The 26,066-nt window shown below is 43.2% G+C and overlaps 1 protein-coding gene across 2 annotated transcripts in view; it reads left to right on the top strand.

The window, feature by feature from the left end:
• PCBD2 (pterin-4 alpha-carbinolamine dehydratase 2) overlaps positions 1–26,066 on the top strand; it is a 51,203-nt gene that overhangs the window by 2,044 nt on the left and 23,093 nt on the right. For both annotated transcript variants that reach the window (XM_003266398.4, XM_030828921.1), the window contains exon 2: positions 1,947–2,078. In XM_003266398.4, the coding sequence (XP_003266446.1) occupies positions 1,947–2,078 (132 nt within the window). The remainder of the gene's footprint in view (positions 1–1,946; positions 2,079–26,066) is intronic.

The raw sequence follows: 26,066 nt of genomic DNA, 5'->3' as shown, positions 1-26,066 counted from the left end.
ATGGGGGCCTTCGATGTTATGTAGATGAAGTGGCTCCATTTCCCAATCCTGGGAGTGGTCCCTGCTGCTGGGCAGGTGTCTGTTGTGGGCATAAAGTGCATACCATTGATCTTAGTGGGGATGTGGATGGTCCAGCACTCAGAGAAAACAGCTCAGAGTGTGTTCCACAGACTCCAGGTTCCTGGGAGGCAGAGGTTGCAGTGAGCTGAGATCACACCACTGCACTCCAGCCTGGGTGACAGAGCAAGACTTGGTCTCAAAAAAAAAAAAAAAAAAAAAAAAAAGTACTCTCATTCTTTCCTTTTGTTAGTTGTGGGAAAGAATAGCCGACCTAGCAAAGAAGAAAAACTAGAAAACTGATTGATTAGTATTTTTTTCTTCATTTTCATAGAATAAGTTATCTAAAGGTAAAATCTTTTTCCTCTCTTAATATTAGTGATAAACGATTTTAGGATTTCTGAAGTGGGAATGAGTTGCAGCTTAATGGCAGAGAATCCAGGGAATGCAGCTTAGCCCACAGTTGCCCTTTGATGAGGAGCCTTCACTAATGTTCATCTTTCTGGGTGACAGCCTCTCTCTCACCTGAGCCTACAGTAACTCTGCAAGTAGGTAAGGCAGGAAGTATTGCCTGGAATGAGAACTCTGCTTTCCCAACTTCTAGTCGAGTGTCCATCTTTTCTCTCTGGCCCTGATGTTTAAAGTTATTTCAGTTAAAAAACCAATAGCATGGGAAGTGTGGGCCTGTTAACCAACAGAACCTGGCTTTGTGAATGTCATCCCCAGGGTGAGTAGAAACAGGCCAGACAGTGCACACAAGTGCTTTGGACTGGGCAGTACTCTGGCCAAACTATGGAGAGAGTTTGTCTGACTGGTGCTCTGAGAAAAGGGCTTCATAAACCCACCCCATTGAGGTCAGGGCTTTTTACCTGTAGTCCAGAGGATCTGTGGACCCCCAGAAGTTAGATAAAATCCTATGTAAATGTGCATTTGTTTTTCCCCATCCGGGGATTGGTTTTCATTAGATGTGACAGGAGATGGTAATTCCAAATAGTTAAAACCATCTTTCATTCCATTGTTCTCAAAAGACAGACCAAAACAAGGCTAGCTCTGTACAAAATAAGCTGCCTCTATGGTATGTTCCCTCTGGCCCCCTTACTGCTGCCTCAGACATCACAGCTCAGCTTCTCTGGCTTATTAGAGATACAACAGAGAGTAGTGAAGGCTACTGAGGTGATGTAGGGCCATCCAAGGAGCAAGAGACCAGGAGTTTGGAGCCTTGAATTCTAATTCTGGTCCTGCCAATAGACTTGCCACAAGTCCTGGAATTCTGCAGTGTCCAAGATGGCCAGTGGTACTAGTCAATCTTTGTTGTATCTGTAATAAACCACAGAAGGGCTGGGCACAGTCACTCACGCCTGTAATTCCAGCACTTTGGGAGGTCCAGGCAGGCGGATTGCTTGAGCTCAGGAATTCAAGGCCAGCCTGAGCAACATGGTGAAAATTCATCTCTACCCAAAATACAAAAAATTAGTTGGGTGTGGTGGTGTGCACCTGTAGTCCCAGCTACTCGGGAGGCTGAGGTGGGAGGATCACTTGAACCCAGGAGGTGGAGGTTGCAGTGAGCCGTGATTGCACCACTATGCTCCAGCCTGGGCGACAGAGCGAGACCCTGTCTCAAAACAACCAACCAACCAACTAACCAGAGAAGCTGAATTGTGAAGTTTGAGGCAGCAGTAAGGGGGTCAGAGGTGACATGCTGTGGAGGCAGCTTATTTTGCACAGAGCTAGCCTTGCTTTGGTCTCTCTTATGAGAACAAAGGAATGAAAGATGGTTAGAATTTGTTGCCTTTCAGACTTTTCTACATCTCTGCTTAAGGTAAGGAGCCATAAGTTTGAGTCTGAGTAAACCTGTACATTTTCAGATATGAAATGTGTTCTCTTCATAGTCATCAGGTACTCACAGGTTGACTGCAGAGGAGAGGAACCAAGCTATACTTGACCTTAAAGCAGCAGGATGGTCGGAATTAAGTGAGAGAGATGCCATCTACAAAGAATTCTCCTTCCACAATTTTAATCAGGTAATTGTTATAAATTCTTGCTAGGGCTGTGGTCTATTTTAGTCCCCTTAGGCTGTAACTCTTTCTGATTCTGCCAGTTGTCTGGTCCCATGTAGATCTAGGATTCAACTCTTCCCTTCTTTAAGAATTCAGTGATAGAGTGACATCCTTGTTGACAGTTGCTACCACCCACCTTGGTGATGTTTAGCTCTGAGGGAAGATGGTGGTTTGTGTTATTTGGAAAACAAATTATAAAACCACTATTGCTTTGATTTGGTGTTGGTTAAGATATGTAGTTTCTTTTGAAATTTCAAATAACATTAAAAGAGAGTGTAAGCTTTTTATTATTGATTATTATTTTTTGAGACAGGGTCTTGCTCTGTTGCCCAGGCTGGAGTGCAGTGGTATGATTGTGGCTTACTGCTGCCTCGACCTCCTGTGTTCAGGTGATCCTCCCACCTCAGCCTCCCGAGTAGCTGGGGCTACAGGCATGTGCCACGCCCAGCTAATTTTTGCATTGTTTGGAGAGACAGGGTCTGGCTGTGTTGCCCAGACTGGTCTCAAATTCCTGGCCTCATGCAGTCCTCCTGCCTTGGCCTCCCAATGTGCTGGGAATACAGGTGTGAGCCACTGTGCCCAGCCTAAGCTTTTTATGCTTATCAGAAAGAGGCATGAATAAAACTGGTTGAGGAAGATGTACCTGCTTGACTTATTTTCTCTGACTTTTCTGGGCCGTTGGTAATTTTTCTTTCTTCCTGCAGTTAAATTTCTGTCTTTCAGTCATCTCCCAGGCTGCACCCTTTTCCCTGATTGGCTTATTTTTCTCCAGCCCAGTAGCCAGATCCTGAACCTTTTCTTAAAACCTGACCTCCCCCTTGGAAGTCAGTTTTAACAAGGTAACTGTTCCATTAGGGACCCACCCTGTTTAGAGAGTCATCTCCCATGACTTAACCTTCAGTTATTACACCACTGCATTTGTATAAGGTAAATGCTTTTGACTATTTTGTTTGTTCAGTTAGTTTGGTAATCCTTTGGACAGATTTATTGTTTTTATTTATATTGGGTGTCGGCATCTAGAAGTCAGAGACCATGTTTGCTTAAATAACTCTCTATTGTACCTAACACAGTTCTGGGTACAAACAGGCATTTGATAAATGCAGACATTGATTACAGTGTTTGCTAGTTTCTAGAAGGGTGTGTGAGGACCAGATTCGCACCAAAGAAACCTTCGGCATGTTTTCCTAGTAAATGCCGTTGGCTCCACTGAGCTGCATGCCCGATTCTGTTCTCTATCCATCTGGCTGCCAGCCTCTGCTGTGAGTCTCCAACTCCTAAGAAAACCTGGACCAAGCAGACTCCCTGTCCCCGCTGCCCCACGTGCTCGACAGCTCTTGTCAGGGGCTTAGCACGCTGTGGCTGGTGGCAGGGAATCCCATTGGTACAGTAAGCCTGTGCATAAGCTCTAGGTAGTATTTTCCAAGCTTATTAAAATTCTTACATGTGTACAGCTTGACTTCTTTAAACCTGGCCTAATTTATTGGGCTCGAACATGTGGCTTAAAGTACTTGAGTGGTGTTGCCTCAGGCCCTGTCCATGATTCAGTCCTCCAGCACCATTCTGACCCTACGCTCAGGGTGACTTTCAGCAATGGTAGGGAAGCATACTGGATTGATTGTAACATTATTCACTGGGGCATTTAATTAAGTAGACTTTTTTTCCCATTCACCCAACTTTTAGGAAAAAGAGGCAGATGACAAGAAAATCAGCTGATGTCAGGGAATGTATTCAGAGAACCAACACTGAGATTATATCCGGGGGTCAGTTTTCCCACCAGGCTCCTATGACTTCTGTGTGTACCATGGCCTGTAATGGTAACTGGTGTCCTGACAGTTGTCAGTGCCCTCCAGCGAAACACAACTAGGAACACACCTACAGTCGAACAAGTTGAGCTTATTGCTTATTGCAGTGAGGGAGAATGCACACCAAAGGGCACCATGGGGTGAGCCAGCATAGGATTTGGGCTTGTGGTAGTGATTTGGGGACTTTACTCTGGATTAGATACTGTCAGGAAATGGGTAACTCTGTCATTTAGTATTTTAATAAATCATATCTATAGGGAGAGTAGATTAAAGCAGTGCCAAAGCTGAAATTGAAGAAGAAGCAATAGTCACTCGTTAGCTGGGAGAGGAGGATGTTTGGTATTTTGTGGCTTGGACAATGTTCATGTTTTGTCAGTGTTCAGATATTGCAGAGTGGTGTTGTTTTTGTCATCATCCGTCATGGTCACAGAGTGGCCTTGTCTGATGTTGATGTTGATGTTCGAAAGGAGAGCACCAAGGACTGGTTGATAGTACCAGGCCAGCGCCCAGGTATCAGGAGCTGCTTTTCTCTTGCTCACAACTAGTGAATAGAGTAGTGACCCTCTGGCACCGACAGGTCCTCATTCATCTTTCATCTAAGACAGAAAAGCCATTGTTTTTTATTGTAACAACAGCATAACATTAAAATAGGATGGTGTAAATAAAAAAAATTTCCAATCGCAGCTACTTTTATTTTTCTCTGTTCTCTTCTGGTCCTTCTCCATGGGTAAGTTTGTTTGCCAAGTATGCCAGAGCATGCCAGTTATACATGTGGTTACATTTAAAAAAAAATTTTTAATTTTATCATGAAATATTTATTAACTCAACAAAGATTTACTAAGCATTTTCTGTGTGCTAGGTACTACTCTAAGCTCATACAGCTCCCATCCCAGTGGGAAAATAGACAATAAACAGATGAATAGGAAATATAATTTCAGCTAGTGATGAGTACCCTGAAGAATAAAGTAGGGAATTGGAGTGGAGGGGAACAGAGGCACTCTTGGAGGTGGAGTGGTCTAGAAAGGCCTATCTGGGGAGGGGACTTCTTAGGCCTGAATAATGTGAAGGAGCTCAGCACATGGTGATCCAAGGGAAGAGCATTCCAGCTGGAGAACAGCAAGCACAGAGTTCCCAAAGCAGAATGACCTTGGCATGATTGAGCCAGAAGCAGAAGGCCAGTGTGGAGTGGAGCAGGCGAGGAGACGAGGGGAAGGGTCAGAGCATGGGGGCCTTCTTGGCATGGTGAGGAGTTTGGATTTTATTCTGTGAAGGAAAGCTAATGGAGGATTTCAGGCAGAGAAGTGTCATCCTGTGGCTGTGTTCTAAAAAATCACCCTGGCTGTTCTACTCAGAATAGGTGGTAGGAAGGTCAGAGTGGAAGCAGGCAGACTCTGTAGAACACTGTTGCAGATGTCTAGACTGGGGATGATGGGGGTCTTATGGAGGTATCAGTGGGGATGGAGAGAAATGTAGGGTTCCACATATTTTGAAAGTAGAATAATCAAGACTTGCTGAATGATTGGATGTGCGATAGGGGAGGGTCAAGGATGGCACCAAGGTTTTGGTTCAAGCTATAGTGTAAAGGGTAGTGCCACTGGAGCCATTTACTGAGCTGTGGAAGACGGGGTGCAAGGTTGGGGGCAGGGGTATGAAGGTGAGAATCCTGTTTTGACGTGTCAGGTTTGAGGTACTTATTAGTCATCCAAACGGAGTTATTGGGTTAGGAGGTGGGTGTAAGAGGCTGGAGTTCAGGCTGAGGCAGCAGTTTGTGAGTTGTCAGAGGGGATCATTGTGAGAGCATGGTCCGGATAGGCAGGAGAGGACAGGATCAGATGGGCAGTGGAGGCACAGCGATGATATGTCCATTGTGGTCTAGATGCCAGTAGGCCGTTGCATTCATCCTGGGAAAAAGAGGACCATTCTCTCCAGATTGCTTTTGTTTTTAGTGAGATCATCAATTGAGAGCAAGTAGGGGTGGAAGGGAAGAGTGTTGGAGACCTGGGGAGATAAGAGAAGGAGTGGAATAGTCATTTTGGAGACTAAGAGTGAAAAAACTTGAGAAATGTGGCTGGTTGCTGGGCAGTTCTCAGTGTCACTACAGATTTGGGGTCAAACATTTAAAGTGAAAATTTTGTATGTTTTTTTTTCTGCTGTGTTCAGCTGCTGTGCACAAGCTGGAGTAGGTGCAGAGTTGGGCTTAACAAGGACTGAACTTTTGCCAAATGAATGCAATGGAGGAACAGAGGGACAAGGGAAAAAAGGGAGGGACTGAAACACTGGCCCTCGGAGTCTCGACCGGGTAGGGAGGTGCAGCTGTGATGGGGAGGTGATAGTGATGAGCTGACAGTGTCATTTGACATCTATTTTTTTTTTTTTTTTTTTTCAGATGGAGTTTCACTCTTGTCACCCAGTCTGGAGTACAATGGTGCGATCTTGGCTCACTGCAACCTCCACATCCCAGGTTCAAGTGATTCTTCTGCCTCAGCTTCCAGAGTAGCTGGGATTACAGGCGCCCGCCATCATGCCCAGCTAATGTTTTGTATTTATAGTAAAGATGGGGTTTCGCCATGTTGGCCAGGCTGGTCTTCAATTCCTGACCTCAGGTGATCTGCCCGCCTCGGCCTCCCAAAGTGCTGGGATTACAGGCATGAGCCACTGCACCCAGTCGACATCATCTTTTTGAAGGGAAATTGAGCAATGCCTATCAACTTTTAAAACTCACATACCAGGGCCAGGCGCGGTGGCTCACGCCTGTAATCCCAGCACTTTGGGAGGCCGAGGTAGGTGGATCACGAGGTCAGGAGTTCGAGACCAGCCTGACCAACATGGTGAAACCCTGTTTCTACCAAAAATACAAAAATTAGCCAGGCGTGGTGGCGTGTGCCTATAATCCCAGCTACTCAGGAGGCTGAGGGAGGAGAATCGCTTGAACCTGGGAGGTGGAGGTTGCAGTGAGCCGAGATCACGCTATTTCACTCCAGCCTGGGTGACAAAGCAAGACTCTGTCTCAGAAAAAAAAAAAAAAAAGGACATATCCATTGTTCTAACCTAGAAATTTATCTTCTAAATATTGTTCTGCATGTATGCAAATAGGATATATGGGGATGTCCATTAAAGCCTGATGGGCCTCTATTTTTTTTTTTTTTTTTTGAGACGGTCTAATTCTCTAAATTTTTTTTTTTTTTTTTTTTTTTTTTTTGAGACAGGGTCTAATTCTGTTTCCCAGGCTGGAGTGCAGTGGTGTGGTCATGACTCACTGCAGCCTTGAACTCCCTGGGCTCAGGCGATCATCCCACCTCAGCCTCCTGAGTAGCTGGTACTACAGGTGTGTGCCACCACGCCTGGCTAATTTTTGAATTTTTTTTGCAGAAAGGGGGTTTCGCCTTGTTGCCCAGGCTGGTCTCGAACTCCTGGGCTCAAGTGATCCTCCTGCCTTGGCCTCTCAAAGTATTGGGGTTATAGGCATGAGCCACCACACCAGGCCTCTAATTTTTTATTGTGAGCAGCCATTTCCATGAGCATATGCACACCATGGTGAGAACATATCTCCCTTGCTGCAACCCTGCCCTCAGCGGGGTTTAAGGGAGGCCTGCTGTGCTCCATATACTCATAGCAATGGCAGCACCTCTCCTGGCCTGAGCTCTACAGACTGGACAAAGCCACAGTCAGAACTAAAGACACCCTCTCCCTGAAAGAGTATGACCCACACTTGGTGGTGTCATATTGAAAAAAAATTTGGGGGCCAGGCACGATGGCTCACGCCTGTAATCCCAGAACTCTGGGAGGCCGAGGTGAGTGGGTTGCTTGAGCCAAGGAGTTCGAGGCTAGCCTGGGCAACACAGGGAGACCCCATCTCTACAAAAATAAAAAAAGTTAGCCAAGAGTGGTGGCATGCACCTGTGGTCTCAGTTACGTGGGAGGGAGGCTGGGGTTGGAGAATCATTTGAACCCAGGAGGTAGAGGCTGCAGTGAGCCGTGATTGTACTACTGCACTCCAGGCTGAGCGAAAGTGTGAGACTATCTCAAAAAAAAAAAAAACTTTGCTGAATATAGGGTTAAAAAATTCATTTTGTTTGTATTGCTGAATAGGTTATGAGCATTTTTCAGTTCTTTATTTTTAATAAAAACTTTTTATTTTATCTTTTTATTTTTAATAAAATTTTCGGAAGTATGATTTTACTTGGTTGGGTGTCACAGTTAAATGGTTTGCTTATGTAGTTTGTGTGCAGTGGTATCACAAGTTTGCTTTAGTCTTCATTTCTTTTACTGCTATGAAAAATGAACTATTGTGGAAATATTTCAGTGACTGTTTCCTGAAGCTTTGAGTTATTCCAGGTTTACTATAAGAATAAATAGCCCGCAAAACACATTTGAACTTCTTTTCTCTCAGAGTTTTATTCTAAGGTATGGTTAGTTCCAAATAATCCAAATTCACTGGATAGCTCAGATAGATACAAATACTTGGAGATTATAAGAACAGAATTTTCAAGGGATTCTCCTAGCATAGGGGGATGAAGAAGCCATAGGCGTCAGTTGCTGTTAGCCTCCTGTTTCCACCCTTGGTGGTGGTACACGGGCTCCGCAGTGCGTCAATGGACAGTATGTTGGTGACAGTGACTCTGTGAGCAGACAGCATGGCAATGGTGGGACTCGAGGCAGGGAGTTTACAGACTAGGAGTGCTTGGACCCAGACAGGGTGGGATTGGCATTTGTAAAGGAACTTTGCTTTTTTGTTGTTCCTGTAGACAGAAGGTGGGAGAGGTCTGCAAGTGACATATAAACTTAGGTGTTTGGTAACTGCAGGTTGTCTGCGTTGAAAGAACAAAATGTCAGGTAGAAATGTGGGTGTGAGAGTCCCATAAAGATAGATTTTGTTATGCATTGACATGTATGGGATGAACTGGAAGCTTACAAAATCCGAGGAGATGTTAAGTTTAAAAGTAGGTGCAGAAGGTGAGGCTTTGGAACCTAGGAAATAGCTACTACAGGTGCCAGCAGGTGGAGCCCTCCAGGGCAGAAGCCCAGCCGGGCCAGGCGGCAACACCCCTCTCTGCCCCCCAGAAGGCTGTCCCTGTTCTTTCACTTCTGAATACCTGGGGCTACCTTGTTCAGCGTGGAAATAAGCTCAGGATCAGGAATAGGTAAGCGGCAGTGGCTGGGCGCCTGGGTGAATGATAAATTTTGTGTGTAGGACATGAAGAGTTTCCAATGGTGATTCAGGAGGAAGGGACCAAGCTTTGTGAGAATCAGCTGTGGTTCTCTGCAGAGGAGCTCCTGGGCCCTGTCTGTGCTTTCTTCGGTGGGCCTGCCCAGCAGGGCATTCAGTCATATTGGATGAAATCATATGAGCTGGTTGATATTTGGGGCAAGGTCTAAGCTTTATTGGTTTTGTATCTTGTTCGTCACCCTCACCTGTTGGTTGCTGTGCTGCTGCCACTGAAGCTTTCTGGAGCTGGAGCGGGAGGGAGGAGGAGTTCTCTGGGTGCCCAGGCTGGGTTGGTGGTGCTCTGCACATCCTAGCAGCAGTAGCACCATATGTGACTTTGGGGTTTGTAAAATGTTTCTTTTCCTGTGCCCACAGAGACTCCTGCGTAGAGCAGTTCAAAGTTACTGTTGCTGCCTTACTTTATAAAAATGTTTTATTGAGGAATTTGATAATAGGCTTATGGTGAACATTTTGAAATGCTTAGTGAAGTCAAAGGCTTGATGATACCAGAAGAAAGACAACTGCTGATGAAAGTCTTAACAATCTTCCACAGAATATTGGTGGAGGTCTCGATAGCTCTCATTGTGAATGAATTAGTTTGGGTTTGATTGTTCTTTGTTGTGCACATCAAAGTTATGAGTGAGTAATGCATCTGTGCACTCTTGAAAGGGGATTTTCTACCTGTGGAGGGTAGGGAAGCATTCCCAAAGAGGATGCCTGTGGCCTGGGTGTCATATAGGTTAGAAAATGTCATTTTGTGCTGGGCACGGTGGCTCACACCTGTAATCCCCGCACTTTGGGAGGCCGAGGCAGGCGGGTCACCAGAGGTCAGGAGTTCGACACCAGCCTGGCCAAAATGGCGAAACCCCTTCTCTACTAAAAATACAAAAATTAGCTGGGCGTGGTGGAAGGTGCCTGTAATACCAGCTGCTTGGGAGGCTGAGGCAGGCGAATGGTTTGAACCTGGGAGGTGGAGGTTGCAGTGAGCAGAGATCATGGCACTGCACTCCAGCCTGGGCGACAGAGTACTCCATCTCAAAAAATAAAATAAAAATTTAAAAATGTCGTTTTGATTTGAAAGTATAAGCTAGTGTTTGTGTGTCCGGCACCAGGTAAAGTGAAAACTCGTATGGCTGTCACACACACTATTGCATTTAACATGTGCCCATGATTGGCTTTGTAACCACAGCAGACTAGAAACCTGAGAAAGTGTTCATAGTTTTCATTGGAATAGAATAGAGACACTCATATTTTAGCAAACTTTACCTAAAGTGTGAGAAGCTAGTAAAAATATCTGTGTAGTGTTCATGTTGGTGTTCCCTTTGGAGTTCTTCCTGAGCAGGACCACGTTGATGCTCCCAGGAGGTGGCTGGAATGTCAGTGTTGACGTCCACCAGGGTAGGGAAATAAGAGCCTGAAATGTTATCGTTTGGAGCTTTGTTGCTGCTGATTGTGTCGTACAGTAGGTCTAGACCTGGCGTGTATTTGTAAAAGCGCATGCAGTAGATAGATGAGGAGAAATGTAAAACAGGTGTCAACAATGCAAATATGACACCACACTGCAGTGTGAAAACACCATGGTCCTTACACCATCCTTTAATAAAAATGGACTTTTAACTGCATCATTTTCTGTTAGTCGTGTAGTAAATCTTCTGTTTACAGAACTTAGCCTGAGTATTTTGTAAAAGTCAAGCAGCCAAGAAGTATAATTTCCTCAACAGTCTTTGTCTTGCCCTTTTACAGAATGAGTAAAATCAGGTGTGTAAAAATAAAAAAGCAGTTTGAGCTGACGTGAAAGGTATTTCAGATTTATGCTTTGCAGATGATATTGGTATGATTAATGCATTCATTGCTTTTTTTTATTGCTTTTCACAGATAATGTACATGATGCATGGAAAATGTTGTGGGTTTAAATCTGTGCCAGGTTTAGACTGTGAATATCAACAGATGTTATTATATAAGTACCATAATTATTATAAAATAAAAAATTTGTCATGAAATGCAGTGACATAAATTTCATTTATGTAAATTGCTTTCATTAGTATAAAACCTTAGTGTAGCTGTTAGGGTTTGTGAAGCACTTTAGATGAGATTAACTTGGTATAAAGTGGTCACAAGTGGGTTGCTTTAAATTTAACTGACAAGAAAATAACACTCAAAACTTAGGAAATTACTGAGGCATTTGCCTGCATTGCTGGTACCGCTTAAATAGCTTGACTATGAATTAATAACAATAGACTGCTGGCTCAATAATTGCAGAAAATAATTGAAAGGAGACCTTAAAAGTATTTTGGTCTTGCTCATGTCTGTTCTGTTTCTGGTTTTCTTTGGTGTGCCTGCCCACCGCTTCAGTACTGCCATTATCAACAGCTTTCGGGTTTGCCCCGCAGGAGTTCTGTCCATAGTTGTGGTGCATTAGGGCCATGACACAGAACTTGCATTTAGATATGTCAGAATACAGATATTGGGTGCCTGATGGAGCAGCTGTAGCGGCTGAGCAGCCACTGTGTTCTTAGCAGAAACAGGGCTGCACTCACATTCCTGTGGCTGGAGAGCAGCCAGTTGCTTTCTGCCCTCAGGAGGGATTCGGTCCAGCGGTGTGGGCAGGTGGCTGAGGTTCTTCTTCCTGGCTCTGAGCTCTCCGTGTTTTGCTCTTTTTCTTACATCCTTTTAAACAAAACAAAGCAGTAATATTCTCTCCCCTGTGTTGCAGAGAATTATTATTATATTGCAGAGAATTATTATTATATTGCGCTTTTGATCTAGGTTAGAGTGGGGCATTCTGACTCATTTACTGAATTTCGCAGAAAGACACTAAACCAGATTGAGATCATGGAATTACTTGTGGTCATACTGGGTCATGTCACAGTTACCAGATGCAAGACTCACATCCCTGGTTCCCACAGCAACATTTTTAGATCCTACTGTGACATACAAAGGTTGTTTTTTTGTTTTTGTTGTTTTAGGCGAGATCTTGTTTTCCAAGGACTACTTGCTGGATTAGTTTTCTCCCTTAAATGGGTTTTACCATACTTCCCAGAGGAAGGGAATATTCACCAGCTGAAACAAACAAAGCTGTACTTGTTTGGGAGTAGCCCAGGTATCACTGTTGAGCAATCAAAGGTCATTTAATTGTATTATTAAAATCAGTCCTATCAAAACAGCAAATGCTGCTAATGACTCTGTTTGTGCATGTGCTCTCTGCCAACAGGGCAGGATGGAGGCTTTTTTTGTTTTTTTGAGACGAAGTCTCGCTCTGTCACCTAGGCTGGAGTGCAGTGGTGTGATCTTGACTCACTGCAACCTCCACCTCCTAGGTTCAAGCGATTCTCCCGCCTCAGCCTCTCAAGTAGCTGGGATTACAGGCACCCGCCACCAAGCCTGGCTAATTTTTTGTATTTTTAGTAGAGATGGCGTTTCACCAACATGGCCAGCATGGCCAGGCTGTACTTGAACTCCTGAGCTCAAGTGATCCACCCGCCTTGGCCTCCCAAAGTGTTGGGATTACAGGCGTGAGCCCAGCTACTGAGGCTTTTTGCTATATCATACATCAAACTGACTTCAAGTGCCCTGTCCTCGCCATCGCAGCCCTGTCTGTGGACATGCACCAGATGTGTGGAGCAGCCCCTGGCTGGCTGGGCCAGGAGTCACATGGTGTGGTTCTGTCAGGATTCGTGAACCCAGCAGAGCTGTTGGGCTTACATCCACTGCGGGGCTAGTGCCGCTCTGGATCCAAGGTGTGGAAGGAGGAAGATGCAACAGAAGGACCTAGTTTCGTTTCTGCCCAGAAGATCTCCTAGTTTTGCTGGGGAGGTGGCACATCTGAATTGTACAAGGTGATTGATTTTTTTCAGCTTACCATGTTAGTCAGGTACTAGAATGTGAAGTGCTGTGCTAATAAGCCCCAGGAGGTGCACTCCAGGGTGGCTGCTGCCTGGAGAAGGGGAGTTTTGAGTTGGTTCTTGAAGATCTGGTATGTGGTTGTAAGGGAAGGCACTAAGGGAGGGGTTAGTAGGTGGCATAGGTCAAGGACAGGGAGTAAGAGGACATACCTTGTCTGCAGTGTGTTGGGAAATGAGGGCCCTAAGATGGGTTCGGTGAGCTGGGCCACAGAGTACAGGGCGGGTTCCTGTGGCGTACTCTCCTGGGGTAGCTTTCCCACCAGTTTAGGGCGTCTGAAAGCAAACTATTGTCTCTCTGTCTTTCAAATGGCTTGTTCCTCTCAGTAGCCGCACCAGCGTCCTCTCAAGCACCTAGACCTGAAACGGAAGAATTATCCTGGTGATTTGTTACCAAGAACTGGTCAGTCGTCCTGTAGTGCCTTTCACAGGACTGTGCTGCTGGCCTGGATACAGCTGCCTTCCCTCTAGAGTTCTGGTAGGAGCTTCCTGGCCACATGTTACCTTTAGGCTCTCCTTGCTCCCACTGGCCTGCATGCCACTTTGTCATGACCAAGTTGGTCTCTGCTCAGATAATCTCACTGCCTTCCGATTATATTTTATAGGGCATGCTTCATCTTCTCAGAGGTTTTCAAAGCTGCCCACAGCCCAGCCCTAAGGCTATCTCGCATTACTCTGCAAGAAGCCTCTTTCCTCAGAGGTTAGAACTGCAATGTTCATGAGAGGTCACCTAGTCATCCCTTTCACTGAAGAAGTGGGGAAAACAAGGCTCAGACAGGGGGAGTACCTTGACCAAGGCCACAAAAATTAGTGGCCGTGCTGGAATTGGAACCAAGGCCCTTTTCATCTCAGTTCAGTGGTTTTTTTGTTTTTGTTTTGTTTTGTTTTTAGAGATGGGGTCTTGTTCTGTCACCCAGGTTGGAGTGCAGTGGCATGAACATATCTTACTGCAGCCTGGAACTGCTGAGCTCAAGTGATCCTCCTGCCTCAGTCTCCTGTGTAGCTGGGATTACAGGTGTGAGCCACCACACCCAGCTCCTCAGTTCAGTTCTTCTCTTCCTTTATTCAAACTGTTCTTCTCCTTTCCATGCCCCATCTCACCCTATCCTGCCCCTTCTGTTCACATACCACCTATTTCTAGAAAGTTTTTCTTGATTTTATGCACTTAACAATAAACAGTTATTGAACACTTACTGTAGGCTAGACACTGTGCCAGACACTGGGGTATAGCAGTTAACAAAGCCGGTACTGTCCCTGTCCTCACAGAGCATACAGTATAGTGGGGGAGGGAGAATGTAAACAAAGAAAAAAGTGAATATATCATTACAAATTATGCTAAGTGCCAGGAAGGAAAATCTTTTTTTTTTTTTTTTTTTGAGACGGAGTCTCGCTCTGTCATCTAGGCTGGAGTGCAGTGATGCGATCTGGGCTCACTGCAAGTTCCGCCTCCCAGGTTCACGCTATTCTCCTGCCTCAGCCTCCCGAGTAGCTGGGACTACAGGCGCCTGCCACCACGCCCGGCTAATTTTTTGTATTTTTTTTTTTTTTTTAGTAGACACGGGGTTTCACCATGTTAGCCAGGATGGTCTCGATCTCCTGACTTCGTGATCCACCCACCTCGGCCTCCAAAAGTGCTGGGATTACAGGCATGAGCCACCCGCCCGGCCCCAGGAAGGAAAATCTTAATAGCAAATGGTTAGTGAACACTTAAACTATGGGCCATGGCACTATGGGAAGGACTTTACATGTATTCATTCATTTAATCTTCACAGAACTCTGTGAAATAGATTTCCCGAATTTTACAGAGGAGGAAACTGAGACTTAGACTAAGTGACTTGCCCAAGGTCTCACAGCTAGTAAATGTGGAGTCAGGATTGGATTCCAGGCAATCCATACTGTTAGTGGCTCAGATACTGCCTCTGCATCAGAAAGGGGTGCTGTGAGAGAGAATAATGGGAAGACCTAATTCTTTTTGAGGAGCATGGTCAGGGAAGGCCTTGGTAAGGCCTTCCCTATAAGCTGATGCATTAAAAAGACCAATCAGAGGATAGAGTAGAGGGGACAGAAGGTAAATCAAGGAGAGTAGTAAGAAGGCTGTTACATTCCTCCAGGTGAGAGATCATCACTGGGGTGGACATGGCATGAGATTGTGAACTGGGACAGTGACAGAGGAGAAGTGGAGAAATGTAGAGACTGGAGCTTCAGGAGTTCACATGAGCAGAAACCTGTGGTAGCACACATAATTCTTACAGAAAATGCAGATATAAAGAGAATACCCACGTTTCTCTGACTAGCTAGGAGTGGTAATGGATGATAAGGAATAACAGTGAAGGGTATTAAGAATGACTCCCAGGCTGGGCGCAGTGACTCACGCCTGTAATCTTAGCACTTTGGGAGGCCAAGACAGGCAGATCACGAGATCAGGAGATTGAGACATCCTGGCTAACGCGGTAAAACACCATCTCTACTAAAAATACAAAAAAATTAGCCGGGCATGGTGGTGGGCGCCTGTAGTCCCAGCTACTTGGGAGGCTGAGGCAGGAGAATGGTGTGAACCCGGGAGGTAGAGCTTGCAGTAAGCCAAGATCATGCCACTGCATTCCAGCCTGGGCGACAGAGAGAGACTCCATCTCAAAAAAAAAAAAAAAAAAAAAAGAATGACTCCCAGGTTTCGGGCCTGGAGGAAATAGGTGGCTGGAAGTGATATTTACTGAGCTGGGGAAGTGTGGGAGAGGAATGGGTTTGGGATGCAGGGATCAAGATTTCTGGTTTGGACACTGTTTATGGAGTGCTGTGAGACATCCAAATGTCAACTTCCAGAAAATTTATGTCTGAATTAGAAAGCCAGAGGTGAGGTCTGGGTTGGAGATAATTGGAGAATCATAGGTATGTATGGAAAAAAGCCAAGGTAATAGATGAGACTCAAGAAGAAATTATAGTGTGAGAAGAGAGGATGGCTCAGGACTTGGTCCATTTAGGGGTGAGTTAGAAGAGGAGGAGCTGTCAAAGACAAGAAAGATTTGTTAGATAAATGGAAAAAGGCTGCAGGCTCATGCCTGTAATCCCAGCATTTTGGGAGGCCAAGGCAGGAGAATTGCTTGAGGCCAGGAGTTTGGGGCTGCAGTGAGCTATGATTGTGCCACTGCACTGCAACCTGGGTGACAGAGCGAGACCTTGTCTCAAAAAAAAAAAAAAAAAAAAGGAAGAAAATCAGGTCAATGTCATGTCACAGAATCCAAAAGAAGATGGTGTTTCAAAAGGAGGGAAGTATCAATTCTGCTGAGACACCAAGTAAGATGAGTACCAGAGGATGCCCATTGGAGGAAGCAGCATGGAGGACATCAGTGACTGTAGCAAAGATGGTTTCGGTGGGTGGGGCACAGGCCAGCCTGGAGAGGAGGTGGAGCTCTTATGCTTTATACAGATCTGATAGTCTCAGATATTAGTCTGTTGTCTTTTCTTTCCATTTAGAATTCACTCCTAGACTTATACTTGTTTGTGGTGTTCTTTCAGGCTTATTTTTTAAATTAAAAACATTGTTTTTAGAGATGGGGTCTTCCTCTGTCATCTAGCCTTGAGTACAGTGGTGTGATCATAGCTCATTGCAGTCTCCAACTCCTGGGCTCAAGTGATCCTCCTGCCTCAGCCTCCCAAGTAGCTCAGACTACAGGCACATGCCACCATGCCTGGCTAATTTTTAAAACATTTTTTGTAGAGACAAGGTCTCACTATGTTGCCTAAGTTGGTCTTGAACTCCTGACCTCAACAATCCTCCCACCCCAACCTCCCAAAGTATTGGGATTACAGGCATGAGCCATCGTTCCCAGCCCAGCCTTGTTTTGATATTAATTAAGCATCTTAGAGCTTTGATATAGGGCCTATCAATATTAGAGCTAGAAAGGATGGGGCAACTGAAGCCCAGGGGTAATGTAGTTTGCCCAGGGTGACGACGAACTAGTGGCAAAGTTAGGACAAGACTAAATGCAACTTAGATTATGAACAGGGTCATGTAACTCTTTACTTGTGTCTCTCTCCAGCTAAGGTATAAGCAGCTTGAGGACAAAGACTTGGATTGGACCTGTGTACATCTCCCATAGTACCCAGCCCAGGGTTACCTAGTTGTATTTTGAATGCATGAGGGCCCCTGATTAGGTTCACCATGGGTGATCCTAGTCAGTGCACTTAGCCCCAGGGGAACATAGGGTTTCATCTTTTTGTTCCCTACAGGATACATACAACCCTTTCTCACCAGGGACTTTTCCTCTCCCTCATCTCCTTACTCCTAGACATCGATGATTCCTAATGGTGACCAGCTTATCTGGCTGCTAAGTTGCTGTGTCTGAGAAATGAGAGAGGGTGCTCTGCAGTGCCACAGGGTGCTTCCCAGAACAGCAGCATTGATTGTACCTTTGTTCTGCATGCAGTATTGAGACATCAGAGAAGAAAATGGGCTGCTCATGGTGTCCTAGTCAGTTGCTTCCAACCATGAGAGAGACTAAGACTGGCATTCAGTATTTTAGCACCACGGTTTCAGCCACCCACAACTACAGCTACAGTCAATTGAGAATATTGATGTCCTGAGGGCCCATGGCAGATTCTTCTAAGACTCGACCAAATACCACACTGGGAGGCTGCCACAGGCCTGTTCGCTGGCTATCCATTAGGCATTCATTTCTGTTTCAAGACAATTCTTTAATCTCAAATTCTTTCTTTTCCTTTCCTTTTCCGTGACCACTGGTCCAGCGTTCTTGGCTGATTTTTCTTTTTTTTTTTTCGAGACAGAGTCTCGCTCTGTCGCCCACACTGGAGTGCAGTGGCGTGATCGTGGCTCACTGCAACCTTCACCTCCCAGGTTCACGCCATTCTCCCGCCTCAGCCTGCCGAGTAGCTGGGACTACAGGCACCCGCCACCATGCCCGGCTAATTTTTTTTTATTTTTAGTAAAGACAGGGTTTCACCATGTTAGCCAGGATGGTCTCGATCTCCTGACCTCGTGATCTGCCCGCCTTGGCCTCCCAGCACTTTGGCCACCGCGCCTGGCCTTCTTTTTCTTTTTTTTAAATCATAACTTGGTGGTGTGCTATAAAGAAAAGCTAAAATACATTGGCAGTATTTTTGAGGAATTAATTTTAGAAATTTGGATATAAAAATGTTGCTTTAAGGTCATTCTGTACACAGGTAACTCTTAATATTGCATCATTTACCTGAAATGCAGTCCAATCAGTTTTCTTTGTGACAGATTAGAGAGTTACAAAGTATTTTATGAACTAATGAGTGTTTGTGTGTCTATTGGGTGTAGTAGCTCATTGTTAGGTGACCTATGAAATAACATAGGTTGTTTCATTGAAGCTTCCCAGAAGCCTTCTACGGTTAGGTGTTCGTATTCCCATTTTGCTAATGGTGGAAAAGTCAGGGAAGTTAAAGAGCTTGCTCAAACTTCCAGAGGCAGTGGGCAGTGGGACCATCATTCCAAGGCCAGATATCCCACCCTAAGGTGACTGCCCTTCTCTTAACACAAGTCTGTATTTTGAAGGATTGTAGAATAACAAAGGAACAAAGGATGTGGATTGCAGTTTTGTTTAGGAATGTCTTAGAGCTTTGAATGGGCAACTCTGCTATTCAGAATTGAATCTGTTCTGTTTAGGAAGAAATGTTTATTTTGGAGTGCTCAAAGGAGGCTGTATGTTATTTGCATGTTTTGAAGAAAAAGATTGCCAGCTACTGAAAGGAATTTGACTTGTAAATTGCTACATGGTTCCCTATGCCCTACCCTGAAAGCATTAGTTTATAATACTGGATTGATCAATGATCAATTCTAAGTCTATAACAGATTGGAGGTGAGCGTCTGTCTAGAGGGGAAAGTCACTTCCAGATAGGTCTGCAGAGAGCAGCTGAAAACTTTATTTGGAGAAGTAGAACTCTGCATACAGAAGATAAACATTGAAGCCACTAACCATATAGCTGTGGATACAGATGTATAGAAGAGAGGGCCATTTTAATTCTGAGTTTGTTTAAACAATGTTTTTTGTTTCTTTTTATTATTTTTTAAGAGATGGGATCTCTGTTGCTTAGGTTGGAGTGCAGTGACGTGATCATAGTTCACTGTAGTCTCAAATTACTGGGCTCAAGTGATCCTCCTACCTCTGCCTCCTGAATAGCTGGGACTATAGGTGCATGCCACATTGCCTGGCTAATTTTTTTTTTTTTTTTGACATGGAGTCTTTCTCTGTCACCCAGGCTGGAGTGCAGTGGTTGCGATCTCAGCTCACTGCAACCTCCGCCTCCTGGGTTCAAGCGATTCTCCTGCTTCAGCCTCTCAAGTAGCTGGGATTACAGGCATGTGCCACCACGCCCAGCTAATTTTTGTATTTTTAGTAGTGACATGGATTCACCATGTTGGCCAGGCTGGTCTCGAACTCCTGACCTCAAGTGATCCCCCCTGCCTTCACAGGCAGGGATTATAGGTGTGAGCCATCATGCCCAGCCCTGGCAAATTTTTTAATTTTACTTTTTTTTGTAGAGGTGGGATCTCACTATGTTGCTCAGGCTGGTCTTGAATTCCTGGCTACAAGTGATTCTCCCATCTTGGCCTCCCAAAGTGCTGTGATTACAGGCGAGAGTCACCACACCTGGCCAATTCAGAGTTTCTTAAAGTATGATTCTGTTATGTAAGCTTGTGGGTGAGTCTCTTCCATTTTTCTATGTGTTTAAAACTGCAAGCTTTAAATAGAAGGGTTTAACATTTATAGGTTACTCATACTCCACAGAGATCCACATCCACCAGGCCTCTCATTCTAATAGGAATGATACCCTCCTGTTAACATTTGAGTGGCATGTTCAGCTGGTAAATACATTTTTTTATGATTGCATAATATGTTTTATAATTTGGAAAACAGAAGAGTATAAAGAAGAAGAATATACCTGTAATCTTTCTGCTCACTTAAAAACGATATCTGTGAATGTTTATTTGTGTGAATGTTATGTATGTATATATATTTGGGATCATATTATAGATACTTTTGGTCAGTTGCTTTTTTCATTTCATGTATGGTGAATATTTTCACATCAGTAAAATATTTTACCTCATGATTTTTTGTTTTGTTTTTTGAGACAGGGTCTCACTGTGTCACCTGTGCTGGATTCAGTAGTGCCATCTCGGCTCACTGCAGCCCCTATCTTCTGGGCTCAGATGATCCTTCTACCTCAGCCTCCTGAGTAGCTGGGACTACAGGCATGCACTGCCACACCTGGCTAATTTTTGTATTTTTTGTAGAGACTGGGTTTTGCCATATGGCGCAGGCTGGTCTTGAACTCCTGGGTTCAAGCAGTCCACCCACCTCAGCCTCCCAAAGTTCTGGGACTGTAGGCATGAGCCACTGTGGCTGGCTTACCACATGATTTTGAATGGTGGGAGATATATAAATTATGCCATTGAACAAAAAAGCCATATTTAATTTAGCCAATCCCTTTCTATGGTAACCATCCTCACAGAAGAGGCTTTGTGAGCCCACCTTTTCTAAATGCTCCGTATTAATGCTGTCAGTCGGACACAGAAGTGTCAGGGAGCTGTACTGGGTGGTTCTTGCTAAATATACTTAGGATCTTCATGCCCATTGAGATCAGGCATGATCCAGTCACCTGTTAAAAAAGTAAATAGAAATCATCACCTAGATAGAATTGATCCATTGAAGCTAAAAAATCAAGTCCTTCAAGTTACTTGAGACAGCCAGAAGGAAAATGTTATGTTATAGGGCTTTGTAGCCACCATTCTCACAGCTTAGTGCAATGGTGTAGGAAATATTTTCACAGAAATGTTTCTCTTTTAGAGAGTTTTTTTGGATAAAGAAGGCTTGTTTAATTCAGGAAGAGTTATTTCATAGGAAATTAAATCTTTGTAAATCCTCTATCACATTTCCAAACTTGCTAGTTCTGTGGCAAATGATGGCTTTTGAGTGGTTCAGGAAGGGTTTCTTGAAAGCAAACAATTCCATGCTTTATACATATTTGTGTTTTTATTTTTGAATTGGATAAGTAAGGGACATGTACTTTCCCCTTTGTATTTGTCTCTGGGTGATGTTGCTGGTTCCCAAACTCAGAATGGTAATTAATTACTTATAATGATTTTTTTAAAAAAATTTCACTTGGTGAGAATGTTTTCTTGGGCCTGATGAATGACCCCAAAGAACTTTTACAACACAACCAGTGATGTTGGGCAGGCGCTGGAGAGTGGCTGCTGCTTAGAGATCAGTAATTGTTACATCATGGTTTGGTATGCTCAGTGGTGTCTAATCAGGTCGTGTGCTTGGGAACCATGAAATAATTCTCTTTTCAAGTCTTAGTGCATCATTTTTTCCGACATTGATCAAAGATTGGAAAACTAGTATTATATTTGTAGCCACGGTATTCATAACTGTCTTACATTCTTAATCTTTTGGCTTTTTGGTTGAAATACATCTACGCCTCTTAAATATTGAAAGCATAATATCCTTTAACCTACAACTGCAGAGTTAAAATGAATTTTATGTGAAATATTTAGTCGTGGACCACATCTTCAGCTTTTTATATGCCACAGTGGTCTTGTTTTTTTCCCTTCCATTGTCTGATAGTGAGGTCATTTTCAGTCCTCTGAGAAATTCTATTCCCAGCCAGATGCGGCTCATATATTAAAAGTAGCACCTGTGGCTAATATCACAGCAGCTTACCATAAATTTACATGGTAACTAGGATTATATCTGTCAAGACTGTTAAAAAACATCTAGATTTAATTTGATTTCCAGTATTGTAGAAGCTCTCCAACATTTTGCTTCATAACTATATTTTAAAAGTTAAAAATCACTCCATTGTTAAGTTTTATAGCACTCCTAGTGCCCATTAAGTTGATTTGTTCAATGGAGGTCAGAGTAAAGCAACTTGGCTACATTAAGATCGGAAACCAACCCATTTGTGACAAATTTAGTCCTTTCGTGTGAATCTTCTTAATGTTTCTACACTGATTGGATTCAGGTGTAGCTTATGTCAGTAGCATTTAACCTCAAAAGAATGAGCAATCTGATTGGGTTGTTGTAAATTATGAAGCATTTTGCTTTTGCTGGTTTAAATGTAACTGTTGACTCTGCTGCCCGTGCCTGACTGCGCCACTGCATCTGCCTGAACACGAGTGGTTTGGGTTTGAAGACATCTCAGAAAATTGGGGTACATGCCCTCATCCCTTTCCCTCCTTTATGTGACCTTCCTAAACTCCTTTATTCCCCATTATCCTTTGAGTCATCTCCCACATGTTACGATTTGCACACCTGCAGTTATAAAATTATTTTGGGGTGTCATTATATCATGCTGTTCACCAACTTTCCAGCATTTATGAATACAATAATGATTCACTCTAAATCAAAATAATTTACAAGTTACAGAGAATCTGCTCCTGCAAATAAGAATTGAATGATGAATTTCTTTGGTGTCCTCTCATTTGACAAAGAAACTGGTAACATATTTCTTTGTATTTGTAAAATTTAGCTAGCAGTCCAGAATGGAATTAAAGTATAAGTTCAACTTTCTGGAAATTTTGTGTTTTAAAACATGTTAAAAAATATAAACCAGTTAAGAAATAAGCAAAGTCTGTTTCCTCATTAATAGTTGCAATTGGCTTGGCAGTCGTCTTGCTCCTGAATGAGACAGTTGTCATGTTAAGTGTTGGCGCTGAGGCTAGGCAGCGTGTGTAGCCCTGAGTGGAAATGCCCACTTTAAGCCGGAACTCAGTGTGGAGGTTCTTTCTGCTCTGTTGATCTTTCTGGAGGGAAGTCGTAAGCTTCTTTGGCCTGGGTCTCACAAAGGAAGTGGAACGGCAGCCAAGAATTATTATGCTGAAAATGTTGTGGTGATAGAAAAAAGATGATTAGAAGTGAGGCTAAAATTATAATTTAATATGTTACCAAGTGTAATTAGTCACTTAACAGTATAAGAAAATACCATTAATAACTGATTTGGAACCTTGTAAAATATTTCTTGGCGAATTTTGACATCTTTTTTGTGTACCTAGGATCAGTTGAGCCCCGTGGGTAACTTGGGTGCCCCGTTTGTGACCCTGGCTTGCTGTGCAGGTTCCCCTTGGACATCCGTGGAGAGGAAGAGTAAGAAGGAGATGGCTGTGCCCAGCCCCGGCCTCTCACACAGCCTTCTGGATTGTTTTCCCTCTGCTCCTTCACTCCTTAATAACTCTCCATGGTTAACCTTTCTGTCCTCCCCAGTCGCACTGGACGCTCCTTGAGGAACAGGAGCTGTGACCAGGGCCAGAGCCCAGGAAGGTGCTGGGTACAGAGCAGCAGATTGGTAACTGTGTATATCACATGCTTTCAGGAGCAGACTGTTGGGAAGATTCTGGGATTTCCAGACATGTTAAAGGTTTCAGATCCTGTGTGGAAAGCAGAAACGTAAGAAACTGATAACTTGTTTTGCTGACCATGATCCTTTTTCTCTTCAGGTCATCCATTGCAGTATGATTTTGTTTCTAAAGGTATCAGTTAATGTTCTGAAGGGGACAGGATTCATGACGTGCTGGTGATAAGGCTGCTTACCAGGTAGCTACCTTTAAGATCCCCAAATTTAGCCTAAAAGGGCCCAGGAGCTGCATCTGTCCAGTGGCCAAAGACAGAACCTTAGAAGGCTGATTTTGAGAATAGAAGACCTGCTTATTTTCAGGGAGAAGCATTATTTCTCTCTTCAACTCAGAGATGAGTAAAATCCTAAAATGATCATTGAAGTGCACATTGCCAGCTTTTGTCACTCATTAGTGCCCTATTACCTTAGGTATAGGAAAAATGGCTATAATTTAAAACCAAATGAGCCAATTTTATAGCACTAAATAGGTATAAACTACTTCTGCGTGCATTGACTTAAAAGGCAATGTTTAGCCTGGTTCTTTCATAATTAACATTCCATGTTGAAAAATGAAAACTGTGGTATTGACTTTATTTTTATTTAGAATTTTGTTTTAAGCTATGTAAAATAGTATTGCATATTTGTTTCTTCAGATTTCAGATTACAATACATAAGTAAAGCATTTATTTCTTCTAATGAAATCCTTATTTAGCAAATTTTGGCTCTTATAATAATATGGTTACTGTTGGATGAACAGATAAATCCATTTTACATGAAAATATTTTTTTCATTCCATTTGCAGATATTTCTTTTTAAAATACATGCAACTTTTCCCTTACTAAAAAAGATGAATTTTATTTGAGAAATCAGTTACTTTGGTATTCTGAGACTAGGTTATAAGTCTAATATTGCAGTGTTTTAGTACTATAATTAAGAATAGGTTCTGCTGGTAAATGTTGGAAAGAGGCAAAGAAGAAAGTTACAATACATTGCCTATTTACCAATTAACCATTACCTGCCAAAAGCACATCAGACTCACACAGCGGACATCCGCTAATCCAGTGGTTAGCTGTTCCGGGCTCTAATGCACACTGTTTTACACGTTAAGGGTTTTGAAGTTCCAGGCCAAAGCTGACCTTTCACATGTGCTCCGTTCACAGTAGGAATCTCCACTCACTGCTTCCTGTCAGAATGGATTATGGTGACACAGCCCAGGGCCCACTTTGGCTGCAATTAAGTTTTTGATCAGAATTATTTCGTTCACAAACAATCACATTTGTTAAAATGTTACATCTGCCCTGAGAACCACTGGCAGACTCTCAGTTTATCAGTGTGATGCGAGCATAAGTCTTCATTTGTTTTTCATAAAATGGCAAACCATCTTATACATGTTATTTAATTTTATTTTTTTCTTTTGTTGGTGTCTGCCTTTCATTTCATTGGGTTTGGAAGGAAACTGTGTCTTGAAATTAGTCTGAAGCCGCTTGAAGACTTTGGGAATTTGAATGGAATTGCTTTTGGTGCGGAACAAAATTATCCAGTTGGGAGCCAAGACTCAAATATTATTTCCAAAAATTGTTAGTGGTGGTTCTGTTTCTCACACGAGGAAACGTTTTAGCCTTGTGAGTATGGGGCTTGAAGCTCTGCTTCTTGGTCTGCAGTGCCTGTAGCCGCCATGCCTACGACGTCGCTGCCTTTTGGTATTTATCATAAGGCTTGTCTACAGATCTGTCACTGTTGCCATCGACTTTGGTGCCAGAAGTGAAACCAGTCCTGCTTCAGTAGACTTGCCTCTCATGCCTCTTTGCCTTCCTTTTAGAAGTCATTTTCTCACTAAGGAACAGCAGCAGAGACACTGAAGGAACCTTTTCTCTGAATGACCATTTTTTGTTTATAAAATGATGTGGGTATTGGTGGAACTTTTGAGTTTTATAGCTGATTTTCACTATTTGACGAGGGTGTCCTCTCACCCTTTTGTGACCTTCCTATTCTGGAGAAGAGTCTGTGTGATTGGGAGCTTTATGTGTTGGGTGGGGTACTTTGGGAAGACAGGATTAGAGTTTGGATTAGAGTTTGACTTAGAATGGAAATTAACCTTTGACTTAATTGTGTGTGAGAGTGGAGAAGGGGGAGGGGATAGAGTTAGGAGGCTGTGAAGTTAGGAGTGCTTGAATGCTGTCTGAGAGGTTTAGAAATTTTAATTACCTTAAAAAAATATATACTTAGAATACTGTTAAAGGAATTTTTACCAGGTTTTAAAATATTGCATTAAAACTCAAACTATTTCCCATTTGTTTTGACGTAACCAAACTCATTTATTACTAACTCATAAAGTTACAAGGGGCAAAAGAAAGGTGTTGTACAAAAAACCTTTTTAGCTATAATTTTTTAAGCTTTTTAATAAAGTAGGGCCTAGCTGCACATTTAAAATCCAAAGACTTTACTTAAATGGGATAATGTAAACACCGGTTATATTAATACAGCCTTCATATTGTCAGATTTGTGAGCACGCATAAATCTGTTTTCTTAAATGTATTATTATAATTATTTTTTACTCTTTTAAAAATCATATTTGGAATGTACCTGATTATACTTACTATTTAAAGGAAATATATTTAAAGAAAATATTGAATAGTATTATATTTTGAAACATATAACCTTCCAAAAATAGACA

This window comes from Nomascus leucogenys, chromosome 2 (assembly GCF_006542625.1).
Source record: "Nomascus leucogenys isolate Asia chromosome 2, Asia_NLE_v1, whole genome shotgun sequence".
Lineage (NCBI taxonomy): Eukaryota > Metazoa > Chordata > Mammalia > Primates > Hylobatidae > Nomascus > Nomascus leucogenys.
The sequence above is the reverse complement of the archived record's forward strand: the minus strand, read 5'-3'. Positions and strand labels throughout refer to the sequence as shown.